Raw genomic sequence first — 14,260 nt, 5'->3', positions numbered from 1 at the left:
TACCTTGCATGCAGCCCGGTGAGGACAGAATTTGCCAAAGCCCAGAGGAGGCTGAATACTTCGCAGCAGCGTCACCACATCCAGATGTTTGATTCTCCCCCTGTTAGATCAGAGGAACATCGCGAGTAATACCCAATTAAACAGCATCCCAAGGCTTATTTGAAAAGAAATGAGTTAAGAAATGAGATTTCACACTCACGTAGCTTCGGGATCATATTCAGCCCAGATCTTCTTAAACTCATCCAGATGGTGTGGACCAAGCAGAGACCAATCACGGGTCAGATAGTCAAAATTGTCCATAATTACAGCTACGAACAAGTTGAGGATCTAGAATAGGCAATAAATAAATATTGTTTGTTTCATATATCATCCCTATAATATGAATATATATAATAGATAAAGAAAAATGTTGAATTCTCACCAAGAAGGCACAGAGACAGTAGAAGCTGAGGAAGTAAAAGACAGCAAAATTGGACCCACAGGTGTACTCTTCTCCTGGCAGGAAGTCAGACTTGGGGTCACACTTTTTTCCATACATTGACGCCATCATGACCTCTTGCCAACCCTCTCCAGTAGCACATCTGGATATGTAAACATAAACCAAACAATGAAATGATGTTTTGTGTTCAAAACACAATTGAAGTCCAGAACCTGGTCTCACCGGAATAACATCAGAACAGCCTGAGGGAATGTCTGGAAGTTGTTGTTGCGGTTGACTTGAGTACCATCCACTAATGCTATCTTTCCAAAGATCTAAAGGTTGAAACAATGCCATTTAAAATTCAGCGTCAATCATCAATAACAAAAAATAGCAAAGTGTAACCAGTGACATTTTTTTTGCAGTTTGAATTCTGTACCTGCATCCCAACGACAGAGTAGATAAAGAAGAGCATCACGATGAGCAGAGCTACATGAGGCAGAGCCTGTAGGCAGAAAACAATGACATTATTAAAAAGTCATCACTGGGAAGCGCAATGGAAATTTGAAATAAAAAAGTCACGACGACAACGATTTCAATGATGACCTGGAAAGATTTGATGAAGGTCCACAGCAGGTTACGGATGCCCTCCGAACGGTTCAGCAGTTTGACCAGACGCATAACACGGAAGAGTCGGAAGAAAGTGATGGAAACAGAAGCATTTTCAGAGGCCTTTGGACACAAAGAAGGAATTTCATGAAATGAAACCTCAAGTAAAAAACAAAAACATGACTGGTTTTAAATGTCTGAAGAGTTCAGGCTTACCGCAATTACTTGCATTGGATTCGTCTCCTGAACAAAGCAGAGGAAGAAGTGAGAGGTTGCAGTGGTATGTGTTGCATTTAATATAATGTTAAATATTATTCAAATATGACTTCAAAATAGGGTTAATATTAGAGTCATTTTCCACTTTTGATGAGTTACAAATCTTTCAGATCAAAGCCGCTTGTAACTCATGCAAAATAGACAAGCTACACACGCTTTATTTTGGACATATTAACTTTGTTTTTGCAGTCAAGCAATGATTAATACTTCCTACCAATATAGTACATAGTCTTGAGACATAGCCGTGTTTATAAAAAACAATACGAGCCATACTGCAACATAATATTGCCACGCCCTTGAGATTTGTTTTATATTCGCTATGTAAGATGATGCAGACAGTGTAAACAGAAAGGTTTAACCAGAAGGTTAAGCAACACACGGTCTGTTACATTAGTGCGATACTTTAGTGGCGTGCTCACACAGCAGAGCACATGCAGCAGTGGAGATCAGATATTTACACAGCCATGGAGACAGTACAGTCCTCCACTATCGGCCAGGGCACTCTGTAGAGGATAGACAGATGAGTAGTGAGGTGCATGGGTGGCAGAGGGATTGATGGGCTTTGATTCAACAAAAGTGAAACTGCTGCAAGCTTGTGCTCGTGGATGGAAAAAGTCTGGCATTGCAGTGCAACCATGACTGAAAAATAAAAACTGTGATCACCAAGAGGAAACACTAAGCAGCACGAGTAGCATTACCACCTAAAATAAAACTGAATTCTTATTTGATATTGTGCTCTTTTTAAGTGCTCGCACAAGATGTCACATGGTGGTTTTTGTGATGGAAATGCATCCCAGGCTGCACAAGGCACCGAGGACGGGGAGATGGATGGGATAAGGTGGGAAAGGACGACAACAGTACTGACCATGTCCTGTGAACTAGTTCTCCTGGTGCCAATCAGCTGTTGGGCCACAATTATATGCTTCTGGGTAAGATTACTAAATAAATACATGTGGTCATTCTAAATCATATCGCACTAAAAATGTCTTAATATAGCAAACAAAGCAGTTTCACTTCATAATGGTGTTCTTTAATAATGATATAAAATATGCATGTACGTAAATCTTATATGTACTCACATCAACTTCACTCAGGATGACGTCAACAACGCTACCAATAACAATAATGAAGTCAAACACATTCCACGGGTCTCCAAAGTAACCCTGCACAGACAGGTGAAGCATACTGACACATTAGGCAGTGGGAGTGGGTGGATAAGAATCCAGACAATAATCGTTAGAGCGTTTACCCGTGCTTTGAATGCCATGAGCTTAAGAATCATCTCCACAGTGAAGAGCACCGTGAAGATTAAGTTGAGAATGTCTGACAGCTTTGTGACGTGGTCCGACTGATTACAGTGCTGTTTTAAAGAGGGAACAAAACAAATATATTTAAATATTTTAGCACTAACCAAATACAAATCCACATTCATCAGTCCGATTACTAAACAGTCAACTATTTAGTAATAGGACTGATGCTTAAACTACTCAAATAAGATTACATTTACAACACATAAATCAGGCCCACACTGACATTTTTATAATTAGGTCTGCTACACATCCCATTCTCTGCTGCTTTACAAACCTTTTTAAAAAAAATATATATATATTAACATGCACATCATGGTGGGATGAATTGTCAAAGAATTATAGGGAATGCTCACGTAAACAACCCTCATGGTTTGGGAAGAGTACACAAAATACTGTTACTTGGTCACCAGACAAACTATTAAAAATAGTCTGGAACCTCTCAGTTCATATTGAATTTCCGAGGGCCGTAATTAACAACAGACTCCATCATAAATAATGGACACAGCCACTGACGAGCTCCTGTGTTTGCCAGGGGAAAATAATTTTTTCTCTAATGCACGCTATCAAAGTAACTATGTTTAACCTAAAAGGAAACTGAGGTGGGTATCCTGCAGAGGTGTCTGTGCACAAGCTGTGCACTGCAGTGTACATGTTGTTGGTGCAATTATCTATGAATAATCAGTAAAGATTCATGCATGATGACATGACCTCAATGTTAATTTTATGTTTGGGACTTTTAGCTTATTCAGAGTCTGTGGGTATCATTAGGTGCAGAAGCCTCTTTGTTAGGCCTATAGTTATTTAGAGCATAAAACATGTGACATAATGAAGGGTGACAGAAGCACAAACAGCCCCCCCCCTACATCTGCTCAGAAAAATGTCTGTCAGTGTCATCAGCTCCTGCAAGGAGCCAGAGATGTTCTGCTAAAGCATATAAATCAGGATCTCTCAGATTCATCTCGGTCCCAGACTGAAGATACTCAGTAATGACATTTAGTATTTTCTATGAGGACCATTAATATATATTAGGCAACAAAATGTACATACCTGCATCCCAAGACACAAAGTGTTCAGCATAATCAGAAAGAACATGAGGTACTCAAAGTAGCAGGAGGTGACAATGTACCAGACCCTGTACTGGTACGGGTTTTTGGGTATGTAGCACTTCAGAGGACGAGCCTTCAGAGCGTACTGCACGCACTGGCGCTGAAGAGACAACGAACAGACAACAGACACATTAAAGGAAAAAAAAAGAGTTGCAACATGTTTTTATTTTGAATAATTAGACTACCAGTAGTACTGTCCTTGGCCTCATCTCAGTGTACCTGGTTCTTGTCCAGCTCACAGTTCTTATACTCCTGCTCACCCTGCTGCTGGAAGGTGACTATGACAAAGCCCACAAAGATGTTCATCATGAAGAAGGCTATGATGATGATGTAGATAATGAAGAAGATGGACACGTTGACACGGTTGTTGAAGACTGGACCCATGTCTTCTTCAGCTGAATCTATGGCTTTGTATAAGAGTCTGCAAACAAATGCAGATGAAAAATGAATAAATCAGTGAACTGAGATATGGTCAAATCAATGACTTACAGTATTTCCAGTCAATGGAAATACTCGTTTGTCACTTTCCACCTAACTCCTCACTCAGTCAAGCTTATCACAAATGCAGCTGATCAAACCAGAACAGATTGTGTGCTTACTTTGGCCAGCCCTCGAATGTGGAAACAGTGAACAGAGCCAGAATTCCATTGAGCACGTTGTCAAAGTTAAAGTCATTGTTAAGCCATTCTCTCTTAGCCACTACTGTGTCTTGCAGGGAATTCTCCATATGCTTCAAGTAGAAACCTCTGAGAGCAGACACAAGGAACATTAGTTCAAATAGATGATGGTGGAATGAAATCTGCGATAAGATGTTAGTTTCCTTACTGGCATTCCTCCTCAGTCACTTTGGACACATCTGTGCAGCTGTAGAATTTACCCTGAAAGGAAGTGACACAATTCAGCAGTTATATTTACCAAAGAGCAGTTTTGACTTATCACCTCTATGGTATCTTAGGCCACCCAGCTTTAGTTCAGAATTTAAAAATTACCTTAAAGAGTTGGACTCCTATGCAGGCAAACATGAAATTCAGCAGCAGGGTGACCAGGACGATGTTACCAATTGTTTTGATGGCCACAAATACACACTGGACCACGTGCTGTCATATAAGACAAACAAAATCCAATAAACACTGAGGAGAACTCTAGACATACAAGTGAAAGACATGATGTTAATTGATCACTTAAAATCCATATCTATCTGAAAATATCCGGTCATTTTCTCTTACTTTACCCTTATATTCTCTTACATTTATTGATTCCCTTTGGAGAAAATTACTAGTTACTTTGCAGGTGAAGGTTGGACCACTAGACGAAACTACCTAACTCACACCTGGGGAAAATATGACCCCAAAGCCAGCAAACTGTCTTAATATGACCTACAAAGAAAAGGAAAATTATCTCCCCAAACCCAATGGGAGGTGGCCTTATACAATGAAATGAAGGGGACTGAATGGAGTGGGTCTTAACTCAATTTCAATGCACTCAATTTTGCACTGTTTTTTCAGATACCAATGCAGCGTTGCATTTAAACCATTGGTGAGGTGAATTTAGTTGGAAAGGTATAGCATTTGGGTGGATTTGGGTGTTCTGCTTAACTTATCTAGCTCTTGTTTGGGATGCATTTTTATTTTCCCCTGCTACTTATGATTAGTTAATGAAGTATGAAAAATCTAAATGTATTGTCCCCATTTGAGTACTGAGAGTCTCAGAAGGATAAGTCAATGTGGCTCACTTAAAAAAATGCTGCCAACCCCTGACCTTTTTACAATTGTAGTTGCTAAACTTAATACGGCAGTTTTTATGGGTATCAGGCAACTTTCCACTTATTTGACTTTTCCTTAAGAGTCTCTCTGAGGACTCTCACTCAGGCTCACAGCTCTCAAGCAAACTGTGCGTGTGTTTTACCTTTAATCCTTTGGCTCTGTTGATAGCTCTGAGAGGCCTCAGCACCCTCAACACCCTGAGAATCTTCACGACGGAGATGGCACTGGATCTGCGCACAACAAGAACACATGGCAGAAAGCAGCCTTTAAATTCATATCTAAGAAACTAGTATGATTTAAGCATAAAATAACAATGGTGATCTTTTCATTTAACTTGAGCATCATGAAAACTCACTCCATTCCCATAGACAGAAGAGACACTCCGACCACAATCAGATCCAGAATATTGAAAGAGTTACGACAGAACGAGCCTTTGTGCATGAACGCTCCATACACCGTCATCTGTCAGTGAAATAAACAGAGAACAGTTGAATAGAGACTCTTTTTTTAAGTGGTTGACCTTCAGTACAACAAGAAAACTCCTCTAAACTTCAGTCTCAGACAAATTATAACAAACTAGCTGGTTAATCAATAATGTAATATAGCATGACATTAGAGCTGGATCCATCAGTAATGCTCTTTACTACTGTTACACTGTTAAATCTACCTTCAGTACAATCTCAATGGTGAACACAGATGTGAAGACAATATCAGCATAGGCCAAGATCTGAAAGAAGCACACAGAAAAAACAGTCACATTTTGCCTTCATCCAACAGAAATTGTTCAGTTGGATCACCTACACCTGGCTTTTACCTGGTTTCTGGGGGACTTGGGATCAATGGGGTCCTCAGCTGCTAATGAGATGGAGGAGAGCAGGATGAAGAGGAGGATTAAGTTGGTGAAGGACGAAGCATTGATGATCTTGTAGCATAATTTACGGAACCTAGATTGTAAAAACACACAGGCACAGGTAAATGTTTGCAGCATTTATTATGATATGATATCGTTTTCAGGTTGGTGTTGAGCTGGATGATGGTCTGTTTCCTACTTGTTCTGAGGGCCAAAAATGAAAAAGGAGCTAGCTTCAGGTAACGGAACTGCTTCTTCCTTCAGCTGCAGATCCGCCATTGGTCGGGGCCGGGGGCTGATAGGGATTTCAGGCTCTTCCTCCTCATCATCACCTACAATAGATAGAAAAGGCTCAGATTACTGGAGGTATTCAAATGAAAGCCTGAAGCAAAGACCCGTAATGATGCTGTAGGCTTCATATGGTAGTCACCAGGGGAGTGTGCTATAAACACAACACGGGGAATTAGCTGAGTCTAACTGTGATGACAGGTTACTATACTTATACTGTAACACAGCCAAGACAGCAGCCTTGATAAACAGCTGGTGCAAGGATTACAAATTCTTGCAGTTAGTGACCTCCTTCTGCTACAATTACACCGCTGAGAAAGGTTCAAATTATTTTCTTGTATTACCTGGGAAATCAGCAGGTGGAAATGGATCTTTCACTTCATTGACATTAGACTCAAATTCATCAATTTTGAGCTAAAAAAAAAAAAGAAAGAAAGAAAAGAAAAACAAGGATGTTAATTTCTTCTAGATACTCATGCTGCCAAATTACATACATTTCAAGAGTAACGAAGTGACATGAAGCCAGAAACAACAGTAACCTTGGCTGTGGTGGGCATGCCTTCTATCTTGGCCCTCTGCTTAGTTATCTTCTCTCTCTCCTCATCAGTCTTCTCAGGCATTTTCGCCCTGTACGGCAAGAAGGAAAATAATTAGATCGAGCAGATTATCTCAGCTGGCTTAAACCTTTGGTTTTGCTTTTTTTCCCCTTTCACCTTAGTAGCTTCTTCCTCAACTTCTCCTCTGCCTTTTCTTTCTGAGCTGAAGTCAAACTCTCAGCCTCTGCGAGGTTGTCGACGGCGATAGCGAGGAAGACGTTGAGGAGGATATCTGTTTGCAAAGAGCTCAGGAAAAGAAATGAACCATGAATGTTAACATTATCTCCATGCATAGTTTAAAAAAAGCAAAAAACAAAATAATAGTGTGAGCGTATGAGAAGGATACAGTTTCCACAGACAAAGAGAACAATGAAGTAGATGGAGACCAGGATGCCAGGAATGACAGGCCCTCCATAGGCCATGATTCCATTGTACATGATGGATGTCCAGTCCTCTCCTGTGAGGATCTGAGAAACGGTTAAGAGTTTAAAAAGCAGAAAAATGATGACTTATTGTTATGCATGAATGGATAGGACTGGAAATCAAATGTGAAATGAGCTTCATTTAAACTACTGAATGCAAAAATCTGTTTTAACAACTCAAATCAGTCATTACATCCGAGGCATATAGGGAATGATATGTGGTGATTCCAAATATCACATTACTTTGGATCTTTGACCTCTTCTTCAATGTCAGATAAAGTCAAACTATCATAAAATGCCTTTGATCTTTAAAATTATCCTTGAAATTGTACTGCCTCTGAGGTTTGAGCTTTCTGAGTGCTTCTCGTATTTAAAAGTTTAAAGAAGAGCCTACGAAACGAGTGCCTGGTCTCACCTGAAACACACTGATCAAGGCCTGAGGGAAGTTGTCAAAGTTGCTGCGCCTGGCTCTGTGGTCAGAGAAGTTAAACTTCCCTCCAAAAACCTGCATGCCCAGGAGTGAGAAAATGACAATGAAGAGGAAAAGAAGAAGAAGGAGCGAGGCAATGGAGCGAATGGAGTTAAGGAGAGAGGCCACAAGATTACTGAGTGACTTCCAGTACCTGAAACACAAACGAGAGGTGGTAAATGGCAACGGGTTACGCTATAATAGCTTATACTGATACTACGGGGATATTTTACGCGATCTCGGCTTACTTTGTGACTTTGAGGATCCTCAGCAGGCGGATACACCTGAGTACAGAGAAACCCAGGGGAGCCACAGCACCTGCAGACAGCATGATCATCTCCAGGATACCACATAGTACCACAAAGAAGTCAAAACGGTTAAATAGAGACATGAAATATGCCCTGGGTCCCAGAGCATACATCTTCACAAACATCTCAATGACAAACAGCACCAGCAGCACCCGGCTAGCCACATCTGTTGAGATGATGGAAGAGATGGACAAATGAATAAGTAACTGGAATATACGCAAAACTATTGTTTATTAAAATATATATGTAAATGATCAACCTTGAAAGGAAGTCAGGCTTTCAGGCTGGTGGTGGTACTCTGTGGCTATGGTCAGAGTGTTGAGGAAGACCAGGAACATCACCACCCAATAAAACGCCCTGGTTTTCACGTACACCAGGCACTTCATCCTGAAGAAACGGTTCCAACGCCGAGCCAGGCGGCTAAGCACAAAAACAACTCTAACTTACTGTTTCATATTGAATGCCAGCAGAAATTTTCACAGTGGGAAACTCACTAGTAATAGATTATTCGACTCTTGCCCTCCAGGTCATACAGACTGTCTGTGTCTGAATCTCCACTGGTCAAAGGCAGGAGTCCTGATAAGAAAAAAGCAGCTATAATCCGAGATTTTCTTTGTTGACAAATGTTCAGAGGTTTTTTTTTTCTTTTCTAGAGCGCACCTTTTCCTTCTCTATCAGCATCCAGGACTTCAGCGTGAGTGATCCACTCCATGTAGCCGTGGAGGTCTTCATCCAGTTGCTGACGCTCTCGTAACTTCTGGAACTCTCCACGTGACCTGGCCTTTTCTCGCTCTTTGGTAAACTCTCTGTGTGGAACAGCAAACACACGTTATTCTATTATTTCTCTGTTTACGTGAAAATGTTAGATTTATGGAAGGAGGGTAATCTTACCCACTGAGCACACCCAGAACCAGATTGAGCACGAAAAATGAGCCCAGCAGAATTAGAGGAACAAAATAGAGCCAGGGCCATTCATTCCCTATGGCATCATTCACCTAAAACCCAGGGTGTCAGTCAAAATCAGTGAATTTTATTTGGCTGCAAACTGCACGCTGAATTTGAGACAATATTCAGCCACTGACCCAGTAGAGCACTTTGGTCCAGCTTTCCATGGTGATACACTGGTATACTGTCAGCATGGCAAAGCCAATGTTATCAAAGTGGGTGATCCCGTTGTTGGGACCTTCCCAGTCGGGCCGACATTCCGTGCCATTGATGATGCAGCGGCGTCCATTACCAGCCTGAGCACAGGGGGCAGGCAGTTCACCCTCTGCTGTGGCGTAGATATCTGTGGGGCAAGTTTTAACAGCTTAATGTAAAGACCCAGGTGCAAGTAAGTCTCACTCAGTGTTCTTTTAAACATACTTGTGCCTTTGTAATAGCAGGTCTTATGCATTTTGCACTTAAAGAGCTCCAGCCCCATGATGGCATAGATAGTGACCAGTAAGAAGACGAGCAGAGCAATGTGTAGAAGAGGCAGCATCGCTTTAAGGATGGAGTTCATCACCACCTGTAGGCCTGCAAGTGAACAAATAAACCCAGTTTGTTACAGAACCATAAGAACTTGGTACTGTTACAGACTCATAATACATGCCCATACACTCTAATGTTCAGTGTATCAGATGAATTTAATGTGTATAATCTAGAATCAGCATCTCTCTGTAGCAGGTGTGGATTGGTTCTTACTGGGGACTCCAGAAACGAGGCGTAGAGGCCGCAGTACTCTGAAAGCTCTCAGTGCTTTCATATCAAAGCCCCCACCCTTCTCCTTTGGCACACCTGACACCATGTTTACGGTATCCATAAATAAGGTAAAGAGACTGCAGGAAAAGATGAGACAGCCGTAAGTGCCATAGCCGGTACATTGTTTATGTATATCACATTTTAATATATATTACATTCTTAACAAATAAGCTGTCTACCTGCAGCTAAGACATCCTCTTACCCCATGAAGACGATGACAAAGTCCAATATGTTCCAGCAGTTTCGTAAATAGGCCCCTTCATGGAACACAAACCCATACGCTACTATCTTCAAGAAGCACTCCAACGTGAAGATGACCAGGAAGATATACTCCAGACTTTCCTGCAGCAACGGGAACAAAATGAGAACAAAAAAAACTTTCACTCTCACATAATATTCTCTAATAAAGCATTAAATGATTGATTAAATATTTTAAAGAGCAACATGACATGTGAAGGAAGAGCTTGGTTTTGATGCTGTCTGAGCAGCACACAAGTACAGAAAGATGAGTAAAGCCACTGGAGGTCAGCAAAGGCTTAATTCTTTCTCTTCTTGGGCAGACTTGTGAAACATATGCTAGGAAGAACAGCATAAAAAAGATCAGCAAAACTGTTGCTGGCATTGTCGCAGCTCATTATCTTTTGTTTCCAGTTTGTTCATTCTGATGCAGATTAAACATAACCTCCAGAAGGTTGAACAGAGGGACGGCTCAGTGCCCGCAGAGTGAATGATGAAACATTTTGACACCATGTAGCAAGTGAGACGAAGATGAAGCAGACTGTTTGCAGGAGACAGATAAAATGTGAGTGGCTGAATGAAAGCATCATCTGCAAATTGTCCCCATCTCTGTGCTTTTATTATCAGTGTTGACACAGGGCAGGAACACAGAACAGGGATTTTTCCTCAGACTAGACGTGGTTATATATGGATCTGAATATAAATGTTGTAGAACAAAAGGCTCTTAATATGACAGCAGTATGATAAAGTTTCAAGAATCCAGTAGGAACCCAGTCCTACTTCCAGTGCTAACAATCAGAAATAGAGAATTCATTTGAGGTTTATTTCCCTAAATCAGCTCAATAATCTCTAGCTGAACCAGCAAACACTGGTCCCCACATACCTAATCACCGACCCTGCATCCATTAACAAGTGTACACACATTTATAGACTTTTACTCAGTGTTACCCCAAGTAAAACGAATTCACCAAGGAAAGCTGCCCTGCTAGGCTACTGCGCATCAACATTACAAGCTATCATATTATTGGAATACGTGGCTGTGGTTACACGAGGCAACATTGGCGGATTCTCCTGTATCACCTGCATCAGTGGAGTGGCGGCATGTAGGCTGACCTACTTCTAACAGTAAAAGAGGGGGTTGGTCCATCTCTTCTTACATTTTCACCTCTGAGGAATGGCACCGTAAGAACTAAGGAGGATTTAGGAAGAGGGCCAATGAAGAGATCAGGTGAGATTTGGGTTCCTAATAAAAGTAAAATGGCTATAAATCACAAAGACTGACATGAACTTTAACCCAGAGATATGTGTGGAGTATTATTGACTTAATGTAGGAAAGTAACCGATGGCTGGTGATGGCTGACATTTGTGCTAAATGCCAAACCTCTAAGAAAAAGTGATCTATTTATCATAACATTGGTGTCAATAGGACACATCCAATAAGCACTGGCCACATGTATGCACGGTGCAAGATCAGATATATCTTTTGCTCACATGCGCACCTTGTTTGTCTTTGGGTTGTAAAGTCTGTGACCTGTAATACACTACCAACAGTTTCACAGCTTTAAAACACACACCTATGAAGCTGAAAAATAATATTTTTCTGTACACACATCAGCATCGTGCCACCAGCTTTTTTACACTTCAGAACGAGACACTCGATGACTCAGATGCAGACACAGATGGCGCTCCAAATAAAGAACCGAGTTGTTTCTGGACACATTCAAATGGCGTCTGGCATCCCACAGCTTGTCACTGATTCAAAGCTGTAGTAAATTAATATTACTACACTCACTTGCTGATCAGAGCTGCACAGTCATCTACTAGTGATGGTAAAACTGAGCCTTCATGAACCCAAAAACATGAGATTAATTTAGTGTTTCAATTCTTTTATGTATTATGAATATTCTGAAAATGAAATACCGATATAGTCATCATTCACCGCAGTGACTTCTCATACAGTCATGTGACATGCAACAAAAAAAGGCTCAATGTTTATTTACCAAATTTAAGTTGGTGTTGTTGGTGTCTTCTTCAGGCATGGGTAGGAACACAGCCAACGCGATGCAGTTTGCAAAAATTGTCAATAAGATGATGATCTCAAAGGTTCTGGAAGGGGATGTTCAGGATCATGACAACAACAAACAGCAACAAAAATCCCATTTTGCCCCCCCAAATATCCACAAAGGTCTATTGTCTTATGTTTAGTATCTTACGATGTTAGTGGGTGAGAGTGGGAGGGTGACTTAAACTTTCACAAGAATAAAAAGGTCAGTTTATTTATCTGACTAAGTTATTTTACGTTTGTGATTCAGTGTAAGGGATCCAGCTCTGCATCAGCTCTGCAGGCACTGACTAGTGCCTTTAAATGCTGCCTGAAACATCATCCCTGAAACAGCCCCCCCGGGTAGCCAGAAAAGTGTTCCACTTTAATGCAATCTTGCCTGCTGTGCTGCTTCATTCTCACCCTTAGGGGGCTCTGTGTGAGAATTCCCCTGCCAGGTCAGCACCATGTCTCAGTGTGATGCCACAGGACAGCTGCAGAGCCCAAGAATATGACCAAACCATTTGAACACAGACTGTTAACCAGGAAAGAAATAAAGAAATAAGCGGCTCTTTAAATTTTGTGATCCATGTATGAGGACAGTTTTGTTTTTGGCCTTCAGACTTTTAGTAATTTTCCATAATTTGGCTCTGTATACAGCACCTAAGCCCTGTGTTACCAAACCACATACCAATGTGATTAAACTGTGCCGGAGGAATGACTCATGACGTGGTCCAACATACCAGAATGAAATGTCAAATAGAACAGATCTTTACACATCATCACGTTTTAAAATGAGGTCACTGTTAAACTCAAAGTCTGTGTATCTGCGTTTAAACGCTGTGAACAAGAGGTTCCTATCACTGGATTGGTATGATCAACTCATTCCAGTCTGGATCCAGGAATGGACATGAGGCTAAAAGCAGAAAATTCCCTAGAGGGGCCACATTCTATCAAAAGCCTGCTTTGTGCTCTTTCATCTTCTCCTACTTGGACGCTGAAATGACTACTTGGACATTTAAAAAAAAAAGGAGCGAGTTGAATGAGACTACCTTGCTTTTGTCAGCTGATCACAGATTAACAGCAGGTGAAACTCCACAGGCTGCAAACTTGACTTTGATACAGATCAGAAACATTACAAAAGTCTTAACACTTCAGGGATCATCTCATCACACATTTGAAAGAGACCTGGCTTGAGCATGCTGACCACAGGTGAACAAGGCTATTAATTCCCTGCCCTGCTGTCAGTATTTTTAAAACGGCGCTCCATGCTGCGCTGACTGTATTAATGCCTTGATATCCTTGAATTTCAAAGAAATATTTAAACTGAAATCTCTGCTAAAATACACACAGTTGTCTGAGGCGTGTGTGTAATGACTGAAAGATCTAAAGGATACTTCCACTCCACTATGTTGATGCAGGCCTTGCGGAAGGGATTTTTGAGATTGAGCAGGAAGAGAGATCTCGCGGGTCGAGGGTTTCCTCCAGTGGCCTGTAGTTTCTTAAGCTTCTCCCTCTGCTTCCTCTTCAGCTCCTCTTCATTCATGATGACCGGCTTGGCCGCTTCTGTGTTGGACGCCATCTTGATGCCTTCACCTTAGACAGGCTCCAAATTCCTGTGAAAGTTAACGTTTATTGTAAAATCCCAAACTCAGGTCCAGTATGTCTCCCCTTTGTGAAAGCAGATCCTCCTCAGGCTCCCCCTGGCACCCTCTTTCTTCTCCTCCTCCTCGCTCCTTTGTCGATCTCACCCGGGCAGAGCCACAGGCCTCTCTGCCTGGCTGAGGGCCTCTGACAAAATAAGCCCACCGCGTCCAGGAAAAA

The 14,260-nt window shown here is 41.4% G+C and overlaps 1 protein-coding gene across 2 annotated transcripts in view; it reads right to left on the bottom strand.

Annotated features, from left to right (window-relative positions):
- LOC146644638 (dihydropyridine-sensitive L-type skeletal muscle calcium channel subunit alpha-1-like) overlaps positions 1-14,260 on the bottom strand; it is an 18,648-nt gene extending 4,388 nt beyond the window's left edge. Inside the window, exons 1-36 of one of the 2 annotated variants that reach the window (XM_085392759.1) lie at positions 13,834-14,260; positions 12,396-12,501; positions 10,361-10,500; positions 10,102-10,235; positions 9,781-9,933; positions 9,498-9,703; positions 9,307-9,410; positions 9,076-9,221; positions 8,910-8,991; positions 8,675-8,835; positions 8,356-8,581; positions 8,054-8,261; positions 7,563-7,683; positions 7,334-7,448; positions 7,160-7,247; positions 6,965-7,034; positions 6,532-6,664; positions 6,297-6,426; positions 6,150-6,209; positions 5,838-5,944; positions 5,625-5,712; positions 4,709-4,816; positions 4,545-4,597; positions 4,319-4,465; positions 3,939-4,140; positions 3,661-3,819; positions 2,553-2,663; positions 2,383-2,466; positions 1,762-1,806; positions 1,244-1,270; positions 1,025-1,150; positions 858-923; positions 662-753; positions 422-581; positions 200-327; positions 4-100 (exon numbers count right to left, since the gene is read on the bottom strand). In XM_085392759.1, the coding sequence (XP_085248885.1) occupies positions 4-100; positions 200-327; positions 422-581; positions 662-753; positions 858-923; positions 1,025-1,150; positions 1,244-1,270; positions 1,762-1,806; positions 2,383-2,466; positions 2,553-2,663; positions 3,661-3,819; positions 3,939-4,140; positions 4,319-4,465; positions 4,545-4,597; positions 4,709-4,816; positions 5,625-5,712; positions 5,838-5,944; positions 6,150-6,209; positions 6,297-6,426; positions 6,532-6,664; positions 6,965-7,034; positions 7,160-7,247; positions 7,334-7,448; positions 7,563-7,683; positions 8,054-8,261; positions 8,356-8,581; positions 8,675-8,835; positions 8,910-8,991; positions 9,076-9,221; positions 9,307-9,410; positions 9,498-9,703; positions 9,781-9,933; positions 10,102-10,235; positions 10,361-10,500; positions 12,396-12,501; positions 13,834-14,018 (4,368 nt within the window). In that variant the 5' untranslated portion in view covers positions 14,019-14,260. The remainder of the gene's footprint in view (positions 1-3; positions 101-199; positions 328-421; positions 582-661; positions 754-857; positions 924-1,024; positions 1,151-1,243; positions 1,271-1,761; positions 1,807-2,382; positions 2,467-2,552; positions 2,664-3,660; positions 3,820-3,938; positions 4,141-4,318; positions 4,466-4,544; positions 4,598-4,708; positions 4,817-5,624; positions 5,713-5,837; positions 5,945-6,149; positions 6,210-6,296; positions 6,427-6,531; positions 6,665-6,964; positions 7,035-7,159; positions 7,248-7,333; positions 7,449-7,562; positions 7,684-8,053; positions 8,262-8,355; positions 8,582-8,674; positions 8,836-8,909; positions 8,992-9,075; positions 9,222-9,306; positions 9,411-9,497; positions 9,704-9,780; positions 9,934-10,101; positions 10,236-10,360; positions 10,501-12,395; positions 12,502-13,833) is intronic. The other variant, XM_085392760.1, reaches the window with a different exon arrangement.

The sequence above is a fragment of the Rhamphochromis longiceps genome, linkage group LG20 (genome assembly GCF_057381845.1).
Source record: "Rhamphochromis longiceps isolate RC_006_pf linkage group LG20, R_longiceps_female_GT1.1, whole genome shotgun sequence".
In the NCBI taxonomy this organism is placed as follows: Eukaryota; Metazoa; Chordata; class Actinopteri; order Cichliformes; family Cichlidae; genus Rhamphochromis; species Rhamphochromis longiceps.
The sequence above is the reverse complement of the archived record's forward strand: the minus strand, read 5'-3'. Positions and strand labels throughout refer to the sequence as shown.